This window comes from Otolemur garnettii, unplaced genomic scaffold (assembly GCF_000181295.1).
Source record: "Otolemur garnettii isolate 467f Iridium unplaced genomic scaffold, OtoGar3 scaffold00042, whole genome shotgun sequence".
Classification (NCBI taxonomy): domain Eukaryota; kingdom Metazoa; phylum Chordata; class Mammalia; order Primates; family Galagidae; genus Otolemur; species Otolemur garnettii.
Genome location: NW_003852437.1, coordinates 12,174,113 through 12,194,376, shown reverse-complemented (window position 1 = coordinate 12,194,376; position 20,264 = coordinate 12,174,113). Strand labels below are relative to the sequence as shown.

The window sequence follows — 20,264 nt, the reverse complement described above, 5'->3', positions numbered from 1 at the left end:
AATTTATATACAAAATCTTATAATATGCTACAATTATCTTAAAGCAATCCTCTATAAATTTTTGATAATCAATTGATTAATCAAATAAATAACATATACACTGTAATGTACTTCAAATATTCTATAATTTGAGCTTTCATGAATGACATACATACAGTAGGACCTCTGTAATTTTGCCACCCAAGGGACTGTAACAAACTGGCTAACAAACTGAGGTGGTCAACGTAAGAAACTACTGTACTGATATGTACATGTGGTGCATGTCTGGTCTATAAAAATGAGGTCAGCTTAAGGAGGTGGTCAGTGTAGGGAGGTGGTTAACTATGGAGGTTCTGCTGTATTACTTTAACTGAAAATCAATTAAATGCCAACCAAAGTTTTGATTATTTGAAGTAATAAGTTTAAATTGTGCTATTGTTGGAAAAAAATGCTAATACTAAAATGACAGAGAGAGTAAGGGAATTAACAGCGACTCCATTTGATAGACAAAGTACTGTGGAAATACTATACATCATATAGACAATGAAATGTAAGGTAACAGAACAAAGTTTCCAAATCTCTACTTCCACCTAGTGGTAAAATCAATTGCCTTTAAATACTAAGCAGTTCAGAAGAATGGCACTCTCTCCTTAATCTACAGTTTTGCTTTCTGTGGTTTTGGTTACCTAAAGTCAACCATGATCTGAAAATCAAATGGAAAATTCCAGAAATAAATTCATAAGTTTAAAATTATGCCCTATTCTGAGCAGTGTGATGAAATCTCATACTGTCCTGCCTGAAACACAAATTATTCCTTTGTCAGGAGTTTCTATTTTAAACCCACAATTATAAATATGTTCAAAGACCTAGAAAACAATGTCTAAAGAATTAAAGTGTGAGAATAATTTCTCACCAAAAAATATCAGTAAAGAGACAGAAATGATTTTAAAAAGGACTAAGTGGATATTTTATACTTGAGAGGTATTATAACAGAAATAAATAAGTCACTAGAAGGGTTTAACAGCACATTCGAATGGAAGAATGAATACTAAGCTCGATGACATGTCAATTTAGATTATCTGGTTTGTAGAACAGAAAAAGAATGAAGAAAAATAAAAACATCCCAGACTTGTGGGACAGCACCAAATATACCAACATAGGGATAATGACAGTGCCAGAACAAGAAAGAGAAAGGGGCAAACAGAACATTTGAGGAAATAATGACTGAACACTTACCCATTGGTGAAAACATTAATCTACACATTCAACAAGCTAAACAGATTACACATCATAACCACATAGTCAAAAATCAAACATGATTCTGCTGTTTTATGAGATTTAAGCAGCAAGTATACCTAAGCCTATCTATATATTATTTCAACCAATTTTATTTAGGTACAAAGTAACACATGATTATCATGGGAGTTTTTAAAAACACAAATCAGAATGAAAATTCTTTCACTATTCAAAATAAAGAAATCACTATTAATAATCTTAGATAGTGTTCCCCAAGAATCTTTTCCCCCATATATCTAGGCTTTAGGTGAATTTTAAGAACAGCATAGTGGTAATAAAATCACACAGGAATTTTGTATTTTTAAAATCTATTATTATTTCATGGGGAGGAATATTTATTTAATAAATGCCAATTAAATGAATTATGAGTCCCTGCTGAGAAGAGCGGATCAAGTGAGGAATCAACAAGACCTGGTACTCTGGGCAGATGCCCATGAAGAGCTGGCTACTTCCTGCTGAAGACAGCTGGTTTTCACCACTGAGCAGAAGGGAGAGTATTTAATGCTTCCAAGTTTAGAATAGTTTGTTAATGCTCACTTTTAAAAAATCTCTAATGCTACAGAACTAATTATTCTTGGCCTCTCTTCTCCACTGGTATTCCTACCATAGTGAGACGTTTTCATCTAGGTACTCCTGAGTCAGTTGAGAGTGTACAACAATTAGGGTTTTCATAGTTCAAATCATCATTGATATTAACTAACCACATCGGACTAAAATTCTCCCTGAGAAATGTTAATCCTTCGTCCTTCTAAATTTCTATATTTAAAATAGAAGATGCTTACAAAAATCCTCCTGCATGTTTTTAAAAAGAAATTACTATCTTTTATTTGATCATTCTCATTCTACTATTGAAAAGTTACTATATAGAAAAGTATGAAATTATTACAAAAGAACTGTTTCTTTCTTTGAAGGAATCTGTTTTCTTTAATTTAGTAGTACTGGGGATGACTCAAAGTCAGACTTCAATGAATTTTAAAAACCAAAGATGTCTTCCCCACAGGCTATATAAGATTAAATAGATAGAATTATTACTCACAAATAATTGGATATCCATCCCGGCTAGCACAGGCTGCTGCTAATATTCTTCCATTGTGGGAGAAATCAAGACAAAAACATCCTCGTTCTCCTGCATTTAGTGAGAAGAGGTGCTTGTTTGGAATACGGCAAGCCTAAAATGCCCACACATTTTAAGAAGATAAATTAGAAAATATTACAATGCAAAGGCCAATTGTTAATTTCAATTACTGTAGTTTTGTTAAGCCCCTTTACTGTGATGAAAAGAAAAAGCAAGTAAGTAGAATGATGAAAAACCACTGAAAATTACATTTTTAAACAGTTCCCATCAAATTTTAAAAATGAATTTGTTCTTCAAGTCTGACTAGTACTGAGCTCACTTAAAATGAGTAGAAAAATTTTAATATCTGATATTCTAAAGCTGTCACTGACACATGCTTTTATATAGCCACAAAAAAGAACATATGCCATATCTGTATCCCATGACAGCACTAGTAAGTCACTTTTGCTAAAGTTACAAATTTGTCTTAAGAACACAAATATGCTATTGGTTCTAGCACAAGGCCAGGATGTATGAATGTTTGTTCTCTTTTAAAATAACTACCTTTTGTAGTTGCCTTCCAAAATGTATTTTTGAAGTAATCAATCACTCCTTATTAATCTCTCATTCATTAACTGTATTATAATTTCTTCCTAATTATGTTATTTTCATTACTTATTACCAAATGAAACTAAAATTTTATGGGTATTAGTATCTATTGTAGAAAATACTTCTTTATATATTTATCCTAATTCAACCTTCAGTGAGCCTTAATTCTTATATTTATTATTCAAAAAGCTGAAACGAACATACACTGGGCCCTTATATATGCCATGAATGTTGTACCTTTTTACAAATGCCTTTGACTATCTTCATCAAAGCAACCCTAAGAGTAGCTATTAATAGCTAGGAGTAACCATTATCAGCAATGTATAGCTAATAAGGATTATTCAGAGGGTCAAACCCAGCTTAGAAGGCCTAGACAAAGACTATTATTTCAAAAGCATGCTTTTAGGTGCCAGATTTTAAAAGATAGCGTCAAGATTTAGCAGTACCTCAGGAGGCAAAATTATGAGCAGTTACTAGACATATGAAATATTCAACAGATGTCAAATCATGTACCAGACACCATGCTACCTATCTTAATCCAATCACATGATTAAGAAAAGGTAGAGAGCTGTTAAAAAAACGACAAAAATTGGGCCATGCCTGTTGCTCAGTGGTTAGGGTGCTGGGCCCATATACCAAGGGTGGCGGATTCAAATCTGACCCTGGCCAAACTGCAACAAAAAAATAACTAGGCGTTGTGGCTGATGCCTGTAGTCCCAGCTACTTGGGAGGCTGAGGCAAGAGAATCACCTAAGCTCAAGAGTTTGAGGTTGCTGTGAGCTATGATGCCATGGCGACAGGGTGAGACTCTGTCTCAAAAAAAAAAAAGACAAAAATTGAAGGGAAACCACTTGTTGCTGCTCCTAGAATATGAAGTGTAGTTGAGGAAAGCTCCATGTCTAATCTAACCTAGGCTACAATCACCGAAGCCAGTATCATGTTCTTTGATTTCCCAGGGATTGACCTTCTGCCCTCCGCAAAAAAGGTACTCAATGAAAGTTTGATAATAAAAATAAAGGTCTTCAACTGCTTGGACTTCTTCCCTCCTTTACTACCTTGTCACTAAATCATGAAAGTTCCTACTTTTTGTCTTTTATGTGCATGTCTTAGTTTTCATTTTTGGCACCATTAACCCAAGGTTAGGCTCTTACCACCTCACACATCAATGACTGCCATCTAATTCTGATTTAACCTACTTTAAGACCTCCCACATCATTGCCAGAATTTATTTATCCTCAACAACGATCATTACCATACTTCTATCCTGCCCCCAAACCTTCCATTATTCCTCACAAGAAGTATTAGGTTTTTAGACTTTATCTTTTTTATAAACTTTGTTTTTGAGTGCCTAATGAATATAAAAAATCCTTTCACACTTATTTACTGCTTTGCCTCCATATGAAATACCCTTCCCTGTCCCTCTTCTCTTACTCCTAACTAACATGGCCATTCTAATCCACCTATCTCAAGCACCAAAGCTGAACGAATCCTTTTCCACCATTCTAACTCACTTTCTTCATATATGCAATTCTTGAACTCTTTTGGTTCCAGTATACTTTATGGTACGAAACTCCTAGAGAAACCAAAGGTCTTTGTTTATGTGGAAATATCTATGAATAATATTAGATTATAAATCATAATAGAAATTAAAATAGAAAAAATCTAAATATTTATTTGAATATTATTTAAATATTTAAGTAAATATTTACTTAAAAATAACAGTATTAAAGCCTTTAAATATTAACATAAATAACATATTTTATGAAAAATAATTACATAAAATGAAACTGCTTTGTATTTTTAAAAATCTCTTTAATATCCAGGTTAGTAAAAGCTAGATTTTTTCAATAGAAGCATTCCCTCTATTGTGATACCCCCATGTCATTTAGCCTCTGGAAACCTTTAGTGGATACTTGTGAGAGAATAAAATGAAAAAAGACTAATAACATTTCAGGATCATTGTGAAAAGAGATTTACTTCAAGGACACCCTGAAAGGGGCTCTTGACTCTTAAACAGATCCCCAAACCACACCTGAGAAGCACTGATCTATATAATTATCTCTCTACATATCTTTCCTTAGACTTCTCTGAGGCATACCTGAAAGTGAATGATATTATATAACTGTTCTTTTCCCACCTAACTTGAAAGGTCCCCAAGGGTATATTCTAAGTGTTATTCTTTCCATTTTATTAAATTTGAAGTATTCTAACTCCACTAAAATGACTTTAAAATGTATCTGTGAAATTGGCTTCATAAATAAAGTCAAATGTGATACAAAATACAGAAAATGAAAAATAATAATAAATTTTTATTTTTATATATTTGGACAAATTAAGATTTTGGTTAAATTTCATCTGGTAATAGATCAGGGGGTGGAGAACCTGCAGCTCTGGGATCACATGTGGCCTTACGGATCCCTTAGTGCAGCATTTTGACTGAATTCAAATTTTAAAGAACAAATCCATTTTTTTTTTTTTTTTTTTTTGCAGTTTTTGGCTAGGGCTGGGTTTGAACCCACCACCTCTGGCATATGGAGTCAGAGCCTTACTCCTTTGAGCCACAGGCAATGCCCCAACAAATCCTTTTAATAATGTACAACAACACAGCAAGACTCTGTCACTAAATTTAAAAAAAAAAAAAAAGAAACCCTATGTGTTTTGGTGACTGCTATTATGGCCTGAAGAATTTTGTCCCTCCTCCCCAAATTTATGTTAAAACCCTAACCCCTAGTACCTTAAGCTGTAACAGTACTTGGCAAAAAAGATTTTTAAAGAGAAAATTCAATTAAAATGAGGTCATTAGTGTGACCCCTAAACTCAAGAAAAGAGAGAAATCCCAAGGATATGCGTGTGCAAAGAAAAAACCATGTGAAGAGGCAGTAAAAGGGCCACCTCTGCAAGCCAAGAGGTCTCAGAGGAAATCAACCTGTTAGGACTTAATTTCTGCTACACTAACTGCTTGTGTCCCTTCAAAATACATACATATATATATATATATATATATACACACACATACAAAATACATACATACATATATATATATCTTAGGGAAGACCTAATCCACAGTGTGATGGTATTTACAGGTGGGGCCCTGGGAAATAATTAGGTCCTGAAAGTGAAGCTCACGGGAATGTGATCAGAACCTTTATAAGGAAAGATATGACTGGGAGGCTGAGGCAGATGGAATGCCTGAGCTCAGGAGTTCAAGACCTGCCTGAGCAAGACCAAGATGCCTTCTCTAAAAATGGCTGGGCATTGTAGCAGATGCCTGTAGTTCCAGCTACTTGGGAGGCTGAGGCAAGAGAGTTGCTTGAGCCTAAGAGTTGGAGGTTGCTGTGAGGTATGACGCCATGGCATTCTACCAAGGGTGACATAGTAAGACTCTGTCTTAAAAAAGAAAAGAGAAGAGAAGGAAAAGGGAAGGGGAAGGGAAGAGATGATCTTTTCTACCATATGGGACATAGCAAGAAGAAGCTGTCTACAAATCAGGAAGAGAACCTTCACCAGGAACTGAATTGGCTAGCACGTCAATCTTCAGATTCCTCAGCCTACAGAAGTGTGAGGAAAAAAATGTTGCTTAAGCCATCCAGTCTGTGGTATTTTGTTATGGCAGCCAAGCTAATTAATACAACTGCCCAGGTACCCAAACAAAGAACCTAAGATAGTCTCTTATAATTGGTCAAATTAATTAACAGAAGACTAAATTATGATTAAGACCAAGAATAATCTGAGCATTTTAAATAGTAAACTAGGTACCCTATGAGTGGTTTATATTTTTAAGGTAATTCGTAAATATCTAAATGAATCCATTATTATCAAACACTTCACCTGCCCCAGCAGTCGGTTCCACTTTATCACTTCCTTTGAATCTTCTAATCCAGGTTCTGAGTCTACTGAATTTGACTCATGGTGTTGTTCACAATACACTGGTTTTTCCTCCTGAAGGGCCATCATAGAGCGGTAAGATGGCTTTATCTAAACATGTACAGAAAATGTGAAAATTTTATATAACATATTCACCTTTGTCTCTTTTCCAGCATATATTGTGTTTTTAAAACATTGAAACAAATGATATGAAAATATTTTCAAAATGCAATCGAGAAAAAATTCTACTTTTATTTGTATACTATTCTAAATAAAGTAAAAACCACAGTTTATAAGCAAAAATTCTTAAACATTGGAGGAAAAAAAAAGAACCCCAATGGTTACATGAAATGGTTTTAATAATTCTATCCCTTTGTTTCCACTTCTTCACCAATACCTACCAGATGAATACTGTGGCTCTAACATATTATGATACCCTGGCTTTAAAATCATAAAACTTTTAGTATCATAAAAATCTAAAGTTTGTTAAATCGTCATTTCTTAATGATAGATTTAACTCCATTCAAACCAATGCAAATCACTTTGTGGTCATAGTACATATGGTGTCTATGTAAATGACCTGAAAGATTAGCGTCTTATAAGAAATTTTTTCATCTTAGAACTAATTCTTTGCTAAAATCATTTATAAAATTAATCTACAGAAAACAACAGTGGAAATATTGTACATTGATCATTTGAATATTTATATAATCCTCTGTGAAAAATATACCTATAAATCAGGGATCTGCAAAGTAAAGCCCACCAAATCTAGCCTGCTACCTGGTTTTGTGAATAAAATTTTTTAGAATACATCATGTCCATTTGTTTAGTCACTGTACACATATGCCTATGTAGCTACTTTCACACTACAAAGGCAAAGTTCAGTAGACATGACAGTGATCACAGGGCCTACAAAGTCTAAAATATTTATTATCTGGCTGTTTACAAAAAATATTTGTTAACTTGTGCTTTAAATCAAACTTAATTTTAAATCATAACAAAACATTTTTCTTAACACATAAAACTGAATTTAATACTTAAAATTCATTAAGCATCTTATAAGTATCAGATCTTACAGCTTTTTTTTTTTTTTTTGAGACAGAGCCTCAAGCTGTCACCCTGGGTAGAGTACCGTGGCCTCACAGCTCACAGCAACCTCCAGCTCCTGGGCTCAAGCAAGTCTCCTGCCTCCACTTCCTAAGTAGCTAGGACTATAGGCGCCCACCACAATGCCCAGCTATTTTTTGGTTGCAGCCATCATTGTTGTTTGGTGGGCCGGGCTAGATTTGAACCCACCAGCTCAGGTGTATGTGGCTGGTGCCTTAGCCGCTTGAGCCACAGGTGCCAAGCCAGCTTTCATGTTATATACATAAAATCTCTGAAGGTATCTTTCTATTAGAAAAATCTATTAAAACAATTGTAGAGACCATGTCATTTCATAAATAAAAAAACATATTATACCACCATTTAATTTCAACAACAGGTCATGCATTTATATATGCTATTAACTTACACAGTCTGGAACTTTCAGTCCTCTTACAGTTACATACAATGTTGATGGATAACGATTTCTTGGACATTTTGACCACCATTCAAAAACCTCAGTAACATTTGATTGGGATCGAGGCTTAGTAGGTGGGTAATACAGCTGTAAGCGAAGTTTTGAATTGATGTTTGCATTTCCATTGGCTCCCAAAAGCTTAAAATAAGAATTTACATAAAATGTTATCTTCATATAAAATAAATATGTCCAATAAAGCAATAGTATAAGGAAACTTCTTTTAAAAGATTAATATGGGATGTTGAAATTCCTTTTAAAAAGTCAAAATCATGGCTCAGCTCCTATAGCTCAGTGGCTAGGGCACCGGCCACATACACCTGGGCTGGCAGGTTCAAACCCAGCCCAGAGCCTGCCAAAACAGCAATGACAACTAAAACAATAACAACAACAAAATAGCTGGGCATCGTGGTGGGTGCCTATAGTCCCAGCTACTTGGGAGGCTCAGGCAAGAGAATCACTCAAGCCCAAGAGTTTGAGGATGCTGTGAGCTGTGATGCCCCGGCACTCTACCCAGGGCAACATAGTAAGACTCTGTTTCAAAAAAAAAAAAAGTCAAAATCATTTTAAGATTATTAAACTCATGAAGGTTATTCATTATTATTTTTTCAATGGATAGTTTAGTGTACTCTCTTAAAAAGATCTACTTTGAAAAATCTATGAACAAAAGAACTTATGTTTAGGCTAAATAAATGGAGAGTCCCATGAGAAAATAAAAAAAATCTCACCAACTCAGAATATGTCTTCTAGACCTATTAAACTAATAGGTCCTCATGACCTATTTATGAGTCATTGTCCACTAGACCATAACTCTAAATAGGACATGTCATTCTAACCTTTGAGTCCTCTACAAATTAGGAGTAGAAAGATAGCTAGATGTCTTTGCAACAGCATAGAAAACATATTTAATAACTGTTACCAACTGATGCAACATGGAAAGTAAAAAAAAAGAAGCAGTCAAAAAGACTCTAAGGTAGCACTGTCCAAGAGAACTTTCTTTCTTTCTTTCTTTTTTTTTTTTTTTTTTTTTTTGAGGCAGAGTCTTACGTTGTTGCCCTTGGTAGAATTTTGTTGCATCATAGCTTATGTCACCCTGGGTAGAGTGCCGTGGAGTTACAGATCACAGCAGCCTCCAACTCTTGGGCTTAAGTGATTCTCTTGCCTCAGCCTCCCAAGTAGCTGGGACTTCAGGTGACTGTCACAATGCCTGCCTATTTTTTGTGGTAGTTGTCACTGTTGTTTGGCAGGCCTTGGCCAGGTTCAAACCTGCCAGCCCCGGTGTATGCAGCCAGTGCCCTAGCCACTGATCTATAGGCACCGAGCCCAAGAGAACTTTCTATTTTAACTAATATAGAATCCACTAGTCATATTTGGCTACCTAGTATTTAAGGTGCAGTAGTATAAATGTGGAACTGAATTTTTAATTATATTCAATTTGAATTCAAATAGCCACATGCAACTTGTGACTACCAAAACAATATAATTCCAAGCTTAGAAACTTGGGAGACTGGTCAGATGAGTAGAAGAGAGTGAGAATAAGAGATTATGTAGAATGTTCACTTTAGGGGAGTGTGAGGTATCTATGGGTCATCTAAGTTAAAATGTCTTGTAGGTAAGTGCATTTGTAAATCTAAAGTACAGGTGAGAAAAGTGAGTTCAAAAAAAGCAGGTTAAAGATGGAACTATGAGTAGGATTCATATTAAAGATGTAGGTGGAAAAGAACATGAAAGAAACTGAGGGAATGGGATAAAGAAAATCAGGAAAGGATGGTGTCAGGAAAACCAAGGCAACGGAGTTTCTAAAGAATGATGTAGTAAATGCACAAATGTGACAAGATAACACTTAAAACATGCTCAATTAATTTGGCCAGTAAAAATCATTAGTGATTTGGTTGGAGAAGTTTAATGGCAGAGAGAAAATACAGACTGTAGTTCAGGAGTAACGTATCAACAAGGAAAGAAAGATGGCAAAATATAGACCATCTTTTCCCCTACCCCTCTAGGAAAGGAAATAAAGACAATGGAGGTTATAAGCTGAGGGAGTGATTAGTGTCAAATGACACAGAGGGGTAAATAACAGTTTCAAAATGAGTAAGACTTATTCAGTCATTAAATATTAGGCACTCCAGACTCTCTTCATAGAGAATACTCCTGGAGTATTCCCAAAGCTTAGTATACTGATTTTAAGTAGATATTCCCCAGCTTCTAAATCATACTTTCCATAAGCTGTTTTAATATTCACCAGGCAATCTAGTTCATACCAGAATGTTGCTTAGCAGGAGTAAACAACAAGATCCAGCAAAGACCTTGCTATTGTGGTTATATGTTACATAATGTAGAGCTCAAATAAATAAGACTTTATTACTTTATAGTTTAAAAATATAGCCATATATATATGTTAAAAGAATTAAAAGGGCCTGGAAACTTGAGGCATAGCTGAGAATGAGAAAAAAGTCTTATTTGAACTCCCATAATAACTTTAAGATTAGATAAGATATTCCTAGAACTAATAATATAGGTAATAAAACATTTAAATTTTTATTTTATTCATGTAATTTTCTTGAAGATTAGTTTTATCCTAGTTACTCTTTCTATATCCATTAGTAATTTCCTCAATAGATATTCACCCAAACACTTTCTGTGTGCTATTAATATGAGGGAGCTAGCTGGTCATATGAAACAGAAAGTTTCAAGAGAGTGATACATTAAATTCAAAGACATCTAATAAAACAAGGGCTAAATTTTTTCAACAAATTTACCAAATATAAGACACTGGTGACTCTGAAAAAGTTACAATCTAATGAAAAAGTACATGGGTGTTACAAAGGTGAAGAAGCAGATAGAATATCCTTAGCAAGGGTAGGCATAGGATCAGGGAGAAATCTTGATTGACATTTCTTCCAATGGCATAAGATGATTAAATAGATAAAAATCCATATAATATTTAAAGGTGAGAATGCTATGAAATACGTTATTGTTTCCCAAGGGCAACTTAATGTAAATAATGCAGAACTGCAGAAATCTTAGCATAAAGGAAATGCAGTTTCTAATAAAACCACAAGATGGCAATGTTTGTGTTTGTTTTGTTTTGTTGGCTTTTTTGCTCTAAATCACTATGGACAGCAATATTAAAAAGGTACAACAGGTTCATAGAATGGTGATTTTAGAAGGTACACTGAACCAAGTGATTCCAAAAGCTACTCTCAAATTAATTCCCCACCACAGCCAACCTGGCTACTATTTGGCCATTTGATTACATCTCTACTAAAGCCTGTGTCTAACCCTCAACATGGATTAAATCCCTCCCATGCATTTTCATAGCATTTATTCTATAGCACATAATCATGTAGGTAACAGGTTTATGTAGAAACTGATTTGGAATGCAAGTAAAATGTCTGATTTATCTAAGAATGGTCTGTGTTTAGGAGACTCCCACACATTTTATATATACTTCAAATACCAATATTTGTTAGATGAACAGATGCACAAATGAAAAAGCTTTTATAAAATAGCACAAAAGACAATAATTGCTTAAGACTTTTCATAATTCTGGGGGAGGTCAGATGGAGAGAAGGTGAATGGTGGGATCACACCTATGGTGCATAATGCAAGGGTACATGTCAGATCTATTAATATAGAGTATAAATGTCTTAACACAATGTTTAAGTAAACAAGATGAGGTACATATTAACCAGTGTGATGTAAGCATTCCTAATTCTATCTGAAATCAGCAAATTGTACCCCATAAATGCATTAATGTATACATGATCTATGTGTTTATGATTTAATAAAAAAAGGCTTTTCATAATTCAAATTTATGACTAAAGTCATAAATAAAGGATACCAGGAATAAAAGATAATTATCAAATTTAAAAAAATTTTTTTAACATCAACCCATTCACATCTTTCATGTCATTTCCTAGTTCAAGACATTATCCTGCTGTAACTAGATCATGGCAAAAATTTCCTAAGTTGATCTTCAAGCATCGCATTTGCTCCTTCTCTAATCCTCTAATCCATTTTCCATACAACGTAAGATCTATCTTTCTAAAACTTAGATCAAATTATTTTATCCTTTTGTTAAAATCCAATGATGGCTTCCCATTGCTCCTTAAAATCTAAACCAGTTTCCTGTTGCTATGATGGCTTAGAACAGCAATCCCCAACCTTTTTGAAATCACGGACCAGTTCATGGGAGACAAAGACCTGGAAAGGGTGGGGTTGGTTGTAGGAGGATTTCAAGTGCATTACATTTATTGTGTACTTTACTTCTCTTATTATTACATTGTAATATATAATGAAATAATTACACAACTTACCATAATACAGAATCAGTGGGAACCCTAAGCTTGTTTTCCTGCAACTAGATGGTCCCATCTTGGGGTGATGTGGGACAGTAACAGGACATCCAAAGTGTGCGGCTTATGTCCTCAGCTCCACTTTGGATCATCAGGCATTAGGTTCTATAAGAAGTGTAACTGAGATTCCTCACGTGCATAGTTTACAGTAGAGTTGAGAATTTAATGGTACTCCTGATATGAGAGGAACTGGAGCTCAGGCAGTGATATGAGGAATGGGAAGCAGTTGTAAACATAGAAGAAGTTTTTTCACCCTCTGCTCACTTCTTGCTGTGCAGCCCAACTCCTCACAGGCCATGTACCAGTACCAGTCCACAGCTGGGGGTTAGAGACTATGGGCTTAGAAGACCCTGTGTAATCACGACCATAGCAATCTCTTCATGCACCATTCTCCCCTCAGTCTCTGTCCTCCAGTTTCTATGATCTTCTTTTGATTTTCTGAATAAGCAAGCCTTACGGCCTCCATCATTAGGGTAATACTCTTCCCCACTGCTAATGCTCAGGGTAAATCCCCTACTTAGGAAACCTCCACCAACCTCATATTACCCTTGTTTTTATCATTTGCCCCATACTGCCTCACAGTATTTATAAAAATTGTAAATAAATGATAAAATTGTGTAATCAATTGTTTTATGTCTTTCTTGGTAGACTATGAAGTTCATAAGGTCAAGAAATTTATCTTCTTTGTTCAGCAGCTAGAACAGTAGCTGGCACACAGAAAATGCCTAATAAATCTTTGTTGAATTAAATAAATAAAGGCAGGGTGGCGTGTGTCTTTTTCAGAGCTGTAACCTCAGGGCCTGAGTGTAGCTAGCACACACTAGACAATCAATATATATTTAAGAATCTGAATGAGCATCATCTGAGCTTGAGTTAATAACTTTTCACCACTGTAGTCTTACCTTAGTTCTTAACTCCTTGTGTAAGACCAGACTCATTTAGGAAAAAGTAGCCCATTAGATGTGAAGATTATTTTAAGTATTTAAAATGGATGAAAAACATACCTTAAGAAATGCCCAGGCAATTTTCCTAAAGCCACATTCTTGATTTTGAATCTCAGAGTTATTCTTAATTTCTTCCATACTTAAGAAATCAAGAATCTACAAATAAATTCCCAAAATTATTCAGAGAAGACGAGGCTGCCTATAATTTTTTCTAGTAATATATTAATAAGATTTAAAAATCATTTGTATAGTACTTAAAAATCTTTCCCTTAAAAAGAGTAAAAATATTTATATCTCATTTCATTCACCTTAAAATTAACTCATCCAGTTAGGGAGGGTCAATTTTTTGACAACTTCATCTTTTATTAATAATTCTTCTATTAAGACTTATTTCAAATCCAAGGCCAAGTATTCAATGCCTTAACTATAGTCTAAGCACAAATATACCAGGCATAGAATTCTTAAACTTTGATAATTTTTTTTATGTATCAGATCAAACTTCAAAGGATTATTTGTTTAAAAAACTCATAGTCTGGGTGGTGCCTCTGGCTCAAAGGAGTACGGTGCCAGCCCCATAAGCCAGAGGTGGCGGGTTCAAAACCAGCCCTGGCCAAAAAAAAAAAAAAAACCTCATAGCCCTCTTTCTGGGTCCTTAATCTGGATCATTTTCTTGAAGTTGTGGGTTTTTTCTTTACATATATGTTGTAATTAAAGTTCTCAACAGAATTTCTTTATTTCTCCATTCTGTCTGGAAGTTAAAGCTCATAGATCTGCAACTAACCTGCCATAGAAACTATCTGTATTCTAGGTACTTGTCAGAGGCTATCACTTTGAACTTATTGGTGCTTACCATGAGCTCAGTTGAGATAATCTTTATAGAGAGAAGACTGCTTAAAAAACAATATGGACTTGGATCGGCACCTATAGCTCAAGCGGCTAGGGTGCCAGTCACATACACTGGAGCCGGCATTTTCAAATCCAGCCCAGGCCCACCAAACAACAATAATGACAACTACAACCAAAAAAAAAAAATAGCTGGGTGTTGGGGTGGGCACCTGTAGTCCTAGCTACTTGAGAAGCTGAGGCAAGAAAATCACTTAAGCCCAAGAGTCGGAGGTTGCTGTGAGCTGTGACGCCATGGCACTCTATCCAGGGCAACAGCTTGAGACTCTGTCTCAAAACAAAACAAAAAAACACAGACTCCATTCATGTTTTTTAAAAGATACTTAAATCTTACAGATATAGTGCATACTCAGGGAAAAAACACAATATAGAGAAATATACAAGCAAAGTAAAAACACCTTGTATTCCAGATCCATAGATAATTACCATTAACATCTGATTTATAGGTATCTAAACCTTTTTCTGTGCATTCCTAAACATACATATGGAACTACAAATTTAAAACATGTTATTTTCATATCATATGTAGTGGATATCTCTTCATGTCAATACATACACATGAATATCACCATGTTAATGGCTGCCTAATTATTATAAATATCATAAATTTAGTAAAAAACATAATTTATTTAACCAAATCTCTTACTATCTAAATTTAGGTTCTTTTATCTTCCTAAAATTTTTGCTATTATAAATAGCACTGAAATTTTTGTACACACACCTTCATGTAAGTGTAATTTTTCCCTTATGATAAATACCTAGAAGTAGAATCATGGTTTAAAGACTTCTGATAGATACTATCAAGCTGTCCTCAATAAACTATTAAAAAGTTGAAATCAAAAAGTAGTTGTATAGGCAATAACACATTATGTTAAAATTGAGAACCAAGCAAAAGTGTTTATAATCCAACAATATATCATTCTTAAATCTCTTAATACTAAGAGAATCTGAAAGAACATTATAATAAATAGCAAATGCCTATGACAAAGATAAAGTTCCTGAGATCTAAATTGTATCCCTTTTTTATATAAATCATACACAAAAATCACAGATGTAAATAGTGTAGTATTTGTATCATAAACACATATAACCTGAAAGTAAAGGATTACTGAAACAAATCTACAAAATGAATCATCAGCTCTGGTTATACCAGGCCCATTGTTGGTCCCATGCTAAAATATTATATCTTGCTTAAACTAAAAGGGAGGCTTTTGCTACTTTCTTTTTTTTATAGAGAAAGAACATGAGATACAGAAATGTAGTATCCTAGCTTCAAACTATTTCCAAATACAGTTTTCTTACACTTGAAATTTGAGTAACTTTAGAGAAATTACTTATACTACAAACCTTGATACCCTTTTCAGTTAAAAAAAATTTTAGAATAACAAGTCACCTCAAAGTCTGTGTATTCTATAACTTTCCTGACTGCTCTGACCCTCCACTAACTCTTCATTCTAAGAAGTTTCAGTTACATTTTACATATTACGGCACTTTTGGTTATACATAAATTGCCTTGTATCTGATCTATGTATGTTTATCTTTATTTATCCAGGTAGTCACATCCTCTTAGGGAACCACATAGCTGGAAGAGGTTATACTTTGTTAAATAGGGTAAAATAGAGGACTCCATTCATATAAGTTACATTCATAACTTTACTACTTAATAGTCATGGGGTTGTTGTAAGAATTAAGTGATACAAAGTCAATAAAATGGCATTAGTAAATGTTCAGCAAATAGGCTATCACTCATTTAAGAAGGGCACCTCACTTATACCTCCACAGCATATTATAAACACTAAATCCTAGGGATTAAATTCTCACACTACTTTGTTGCATTACTGAAGTAACAAAATAATGGCTTATATTTGTGCTGTTAAACACCAACTAAAATTCAGTTGAAATTGCTCTATTCAATTCATACCTCAAAGAACAAGATGACTTTAGGACTCTCATCAAAATCTCGAAGCAAATATGAAAAACTTTCATTGAATATAATTTGTTCTTCCCACTCTGGAAGTCTTGATTTTAATTGCTTAAAATCATACGGCTGGGTCATAATAGGAAGAATATAATCCACACTCTCTTTTTCATAGTAAGATGACACAGGCCGTTCACTGTTCAAAAAATGATATTTACATTAACATAATTTTTTATAATTTTGAGAAGATGAAGGAAAAAATATACAGTATACAAAGTCAGGCAACTAGAAATAATTAATAGCCTTAATAAGATAAAAGGAAAATTGTTTTTATCATCTACCTAAAATTATAAACGTTATGAGACTTAAATGTTGTGCCTTGCTATCATCTTGTATTTATACATTTAGCAGTTGGTCTCACAGAATTATTTTATTATAGAAATATAAAGTGAGAGGTATGATACCACCTTTTCCATATATAGCTGAAATAAAATAATTTCTTCAGAATTTTAAGTATTTGTAACAAAACAGTATAGTAAATTTATTTAAATAAAAAATAAGCACAGGATTGTAAATTTTTGAGCTATCATATTTTCTCTGTATGCCCTAAGAAAACTAAATGAAGTGAATGACCTTTTTGGGACAATCTTCCTCTTTCCCTTCTCTGTCATCTTTCCAAATAAATGATTTTTTGAATTCCAGTATAATCATTTATTTATTGTACTTTTTCATTTGGGTCTTCAAACATGAATCAGCTATAGATGTGATCTTAGAACAAAATCCAAGATTCATTTACCTTACCTAAAGCCCAGGTAACAATTTCAAAAAAAAATATTAGGTTAGACAACTAAAGCATTTACAATGCAATATAAGATCTTTACAAAGTAAGTTTTATGTCATAAATTAGCCATTAAGCATAGTAGAAGCTTTCTACCACTTAATTTCCTCCCCTCCATTAAACTGAATTGCTGAATTGACAGATGTTCTCTATTTCTCCTACTGACATATATTGATCAGTGCCAATGGTTGGTGAAGACCTACAACTAGTAGACTAGTCTCTAATATAAATCTATGGCTCAGTCACATTGACTTTCAACTACCAATGGAAGAAAAGAGAACTTATACTATAGACAATTTCAATTCAAGGGTTAGCTATGCAATTAAAAAAATTACCTATCATCTTTCTTGACATACTGACCAGTATACTCATCAACCACATGAATTTTTACCATTGGATGAGAAATCATAAAATCTGACTTAAGCCGATCAGTTCGATGAATGTAGACTCCCAAGACAAGGTTATCATCAAGCAAACATTTGGGATAAACTGGACTGTCCCGGCTTGTTATTTCATGAACACCATCACCATCTTCATTACCATCTGGAACTACATGCAAGGAAGAAAACAACATTATAATTGTTCCCACAGTGGGATTTACACATAACCTAATCTATACGGTCTATAAATATTTCACTTTATTAAAAGAACATCAAAAGAAAGAAGAAGCCAGGCAGCAGCAGATCATACTCTGAGAGTAAATACCACATCTACTAATGCATTAAAATATGGTAAGGAATCTTTTTGCTCCCTAACAAGAACTAACAACACAAAAAGAAAAAAAATGAGAGTCAAAGACAAAAAAGTAATTTTATCTAGGTATCTAGGTGGAATGTATACTATTAAATTCATTTATGATCAGAATTTCTACTTCTGGGTAAGATATAGCAGGTCAGCCCTTTGGGTAACAACTAGAAAAAGCCAAATAAATTACAAAAACTTTATTTTAAAGGCATCAAAAAAGTGAAAAAGCAAAACAAAACAAAAAAACACATATACTAGAGGACTATAATTCCAGAGAGGAAAATCAGTCAGAGGTAAGCAGAAGGACTTGCAGCTGTTATATCTGCTGACTCAGGAGGGTGTGGGCTGAGGTTCAGAGTTTGTCCCAACAAGAAGGCCACTGGGAAGAGAAATAAAGCAACAGAACTTTTAGTGGTTCCGTGGATTAAAATAAAAACAAAAACAAACAAAAAAAAAACTGAAGACTTCAGTTTCACATAGCCAAAGTTTCTTTCAGAACAGAATTCTGAGGCTATGGAGAGACTAGAGAAATAGTGAAATCTCCCAGTCTTGTGATGCTAGCAGACCATGACCAGCCAGTTGGAGGGGCCTGAAACAAAACAGGCAAAGATAAAGCTCTAGAAGGTGTTGTCAATTTAAACTGAAGACCTATAGACACCTTTCACCTGAGGTCATTTACCAATTCTGGGCACAGGTGAAAGTTGAGAATCTAGGCATGAACCCCTTCAGAGGGGTGAAACCAGAAGAGATTTGTGCATTCACATGGGCTACAGTGAGGAAACTGAAGATTTGAAGAGCCTCAAAGACATGGCCAGTCTCCTCCTAAAGACATTTGCCAAATTTTGAAGCTGCATGGGGCAGAAGACTAAATAGCTATGCTGAAAAGCACTGAGGGGTAAAACTAAATCTCTCGCAGTTTTTTAGGGTTCAAGAGACAAATACCTGACAAGGTCTCAGTCTGAAACACCAGGAGGACCATAACCCTGAGAAAGAGTGAATCAGAGATAGAGTCTTATGAAAATTACAACCCTGCCCTGACATAGCTCGATTCCTGATGGCTAGAAATCAGTTGCCTACACTATCTGCCTACAACAAGAAAGAACAAAACTCTCTCTAGTGGAAGATAAAATCATCTGGGGCCTCTAGGATTCTATACACAATGTCTAGTATATAATAAAAAGTTACTAGACACAAAAGAGGCAAGACCATATGACTAATAATCAGTAGAAAAAAACAGACAATAGAAACAGACGGAGAGATCACCCAGATTGAAGTTGGCATATACAGATGTTAAAATAATTATAATTAATATGATCAAGAAAATCAGGAGAAAGATGGGCAAAAAATTTTTTAAAATGGAGATTTTTTTAATAAAGAATGAGAATCCATAAAAAACATTCTAGAACTGTAAAATATAATGTTTGAAATTATAAATTGAACAGTTATGTCTAAGACATAAAGACACAAAAGAAGACATGATTGGTAAACAAAAGAAATATATATAAATATTCTAACTGAATATATTATAAATATTATATTATTCCTAAATAAGGTCCAATGGGAAATAAAAAACAAAGTAGGAACATAAAAGAACAAAAGAAACATGTGGACACATCCAAAAGAACTGAAACATATGAAATTATAATCTAGAAAAAGAGGAGAGAATGTTAAAGAAGACATTTTTAAAAAATGGCCAAGATTTTCTCCAACTGATAAACAAAATCAAATAGTAAGATCTATACAGAATAAATTCTAATAAAACCATATTTAAGCTTAATGATGAAACACTACAGCTAGTCAGAGAAAAAAAGACACATTCCCTTCAAAGGGTTAGAAATAAAAGTGATGCTAGAAACAGAAATGACAGAACCCAGAAGACAATTGTACAACTTCTCTAAAATGCCAAAAAAAAAAAAAAAAAAAAAAAAGAGAGAGAGAGAGTGTTAGTAACCTAAAAATCTATACTAGCAAAATAGTTCAAAATGAAGACAAAGCAACTCAGTGCCTGTGGCTCAAGCGGCTAAGGCACCAGCCACATACACCTAAGGTTTGAATCCAGCATGGGCTGCCAAAACAACAATGACGGCTGCAACCAAAAAATACCCAGGCATTGTGGTGGGCACCTGTGGTCCCAGCTACTTGGGAGGCGGAGGCAGGAGACTCGCTTGAGCCCAGGAGTTGGAGGTTGCTGTGAGCTGT

The 20,264-nt window shown here is 34.3% G+C and overlaps 1 protein-coding gene across 1 annotated transcript in view; it reads right to left on the bottom strand.

Annotated features, from left to right (window-relative positions):
- AHI1 (Abelson helper integration site 1) overlaps positions 1 to 20,264 on the bottom strand; it is a 126,728-nt gene that overhangs the window by 78,626 nt on the left and 27,838 nt on the right. The window contains exons 6-11 of the mRNA XM_023513539.1: positions 17,657 to 17,870; positions 16,487 to 16,679; positions 13,723 to 13,818; positions 8,316 to 8,501; positions 6,767 to 6,913; positions 2,312 to 2,444 (exon numbers count right to left, since the gene is read on the bottom strand). Coding sequence (XP_023369307.1) covers positions 2,312 to 2,444; positions 6,767 to 6,913; positions 8,316 to 8,501; positions 13,723 to 13,818; positions 16,487 to 16,679; positions 17,657 to 17,870 — 969 coding nt within the window. The remainder of the gene's footprint in view (positions 1 to 2,311; positions 2,445 to 6,766; positions 6,914 to 8,315; positions 8,502 to 13,722; positions 13,819 to 16,486; positions 16,680 to 17,656; positions 17,871 to 20,264) is intronic.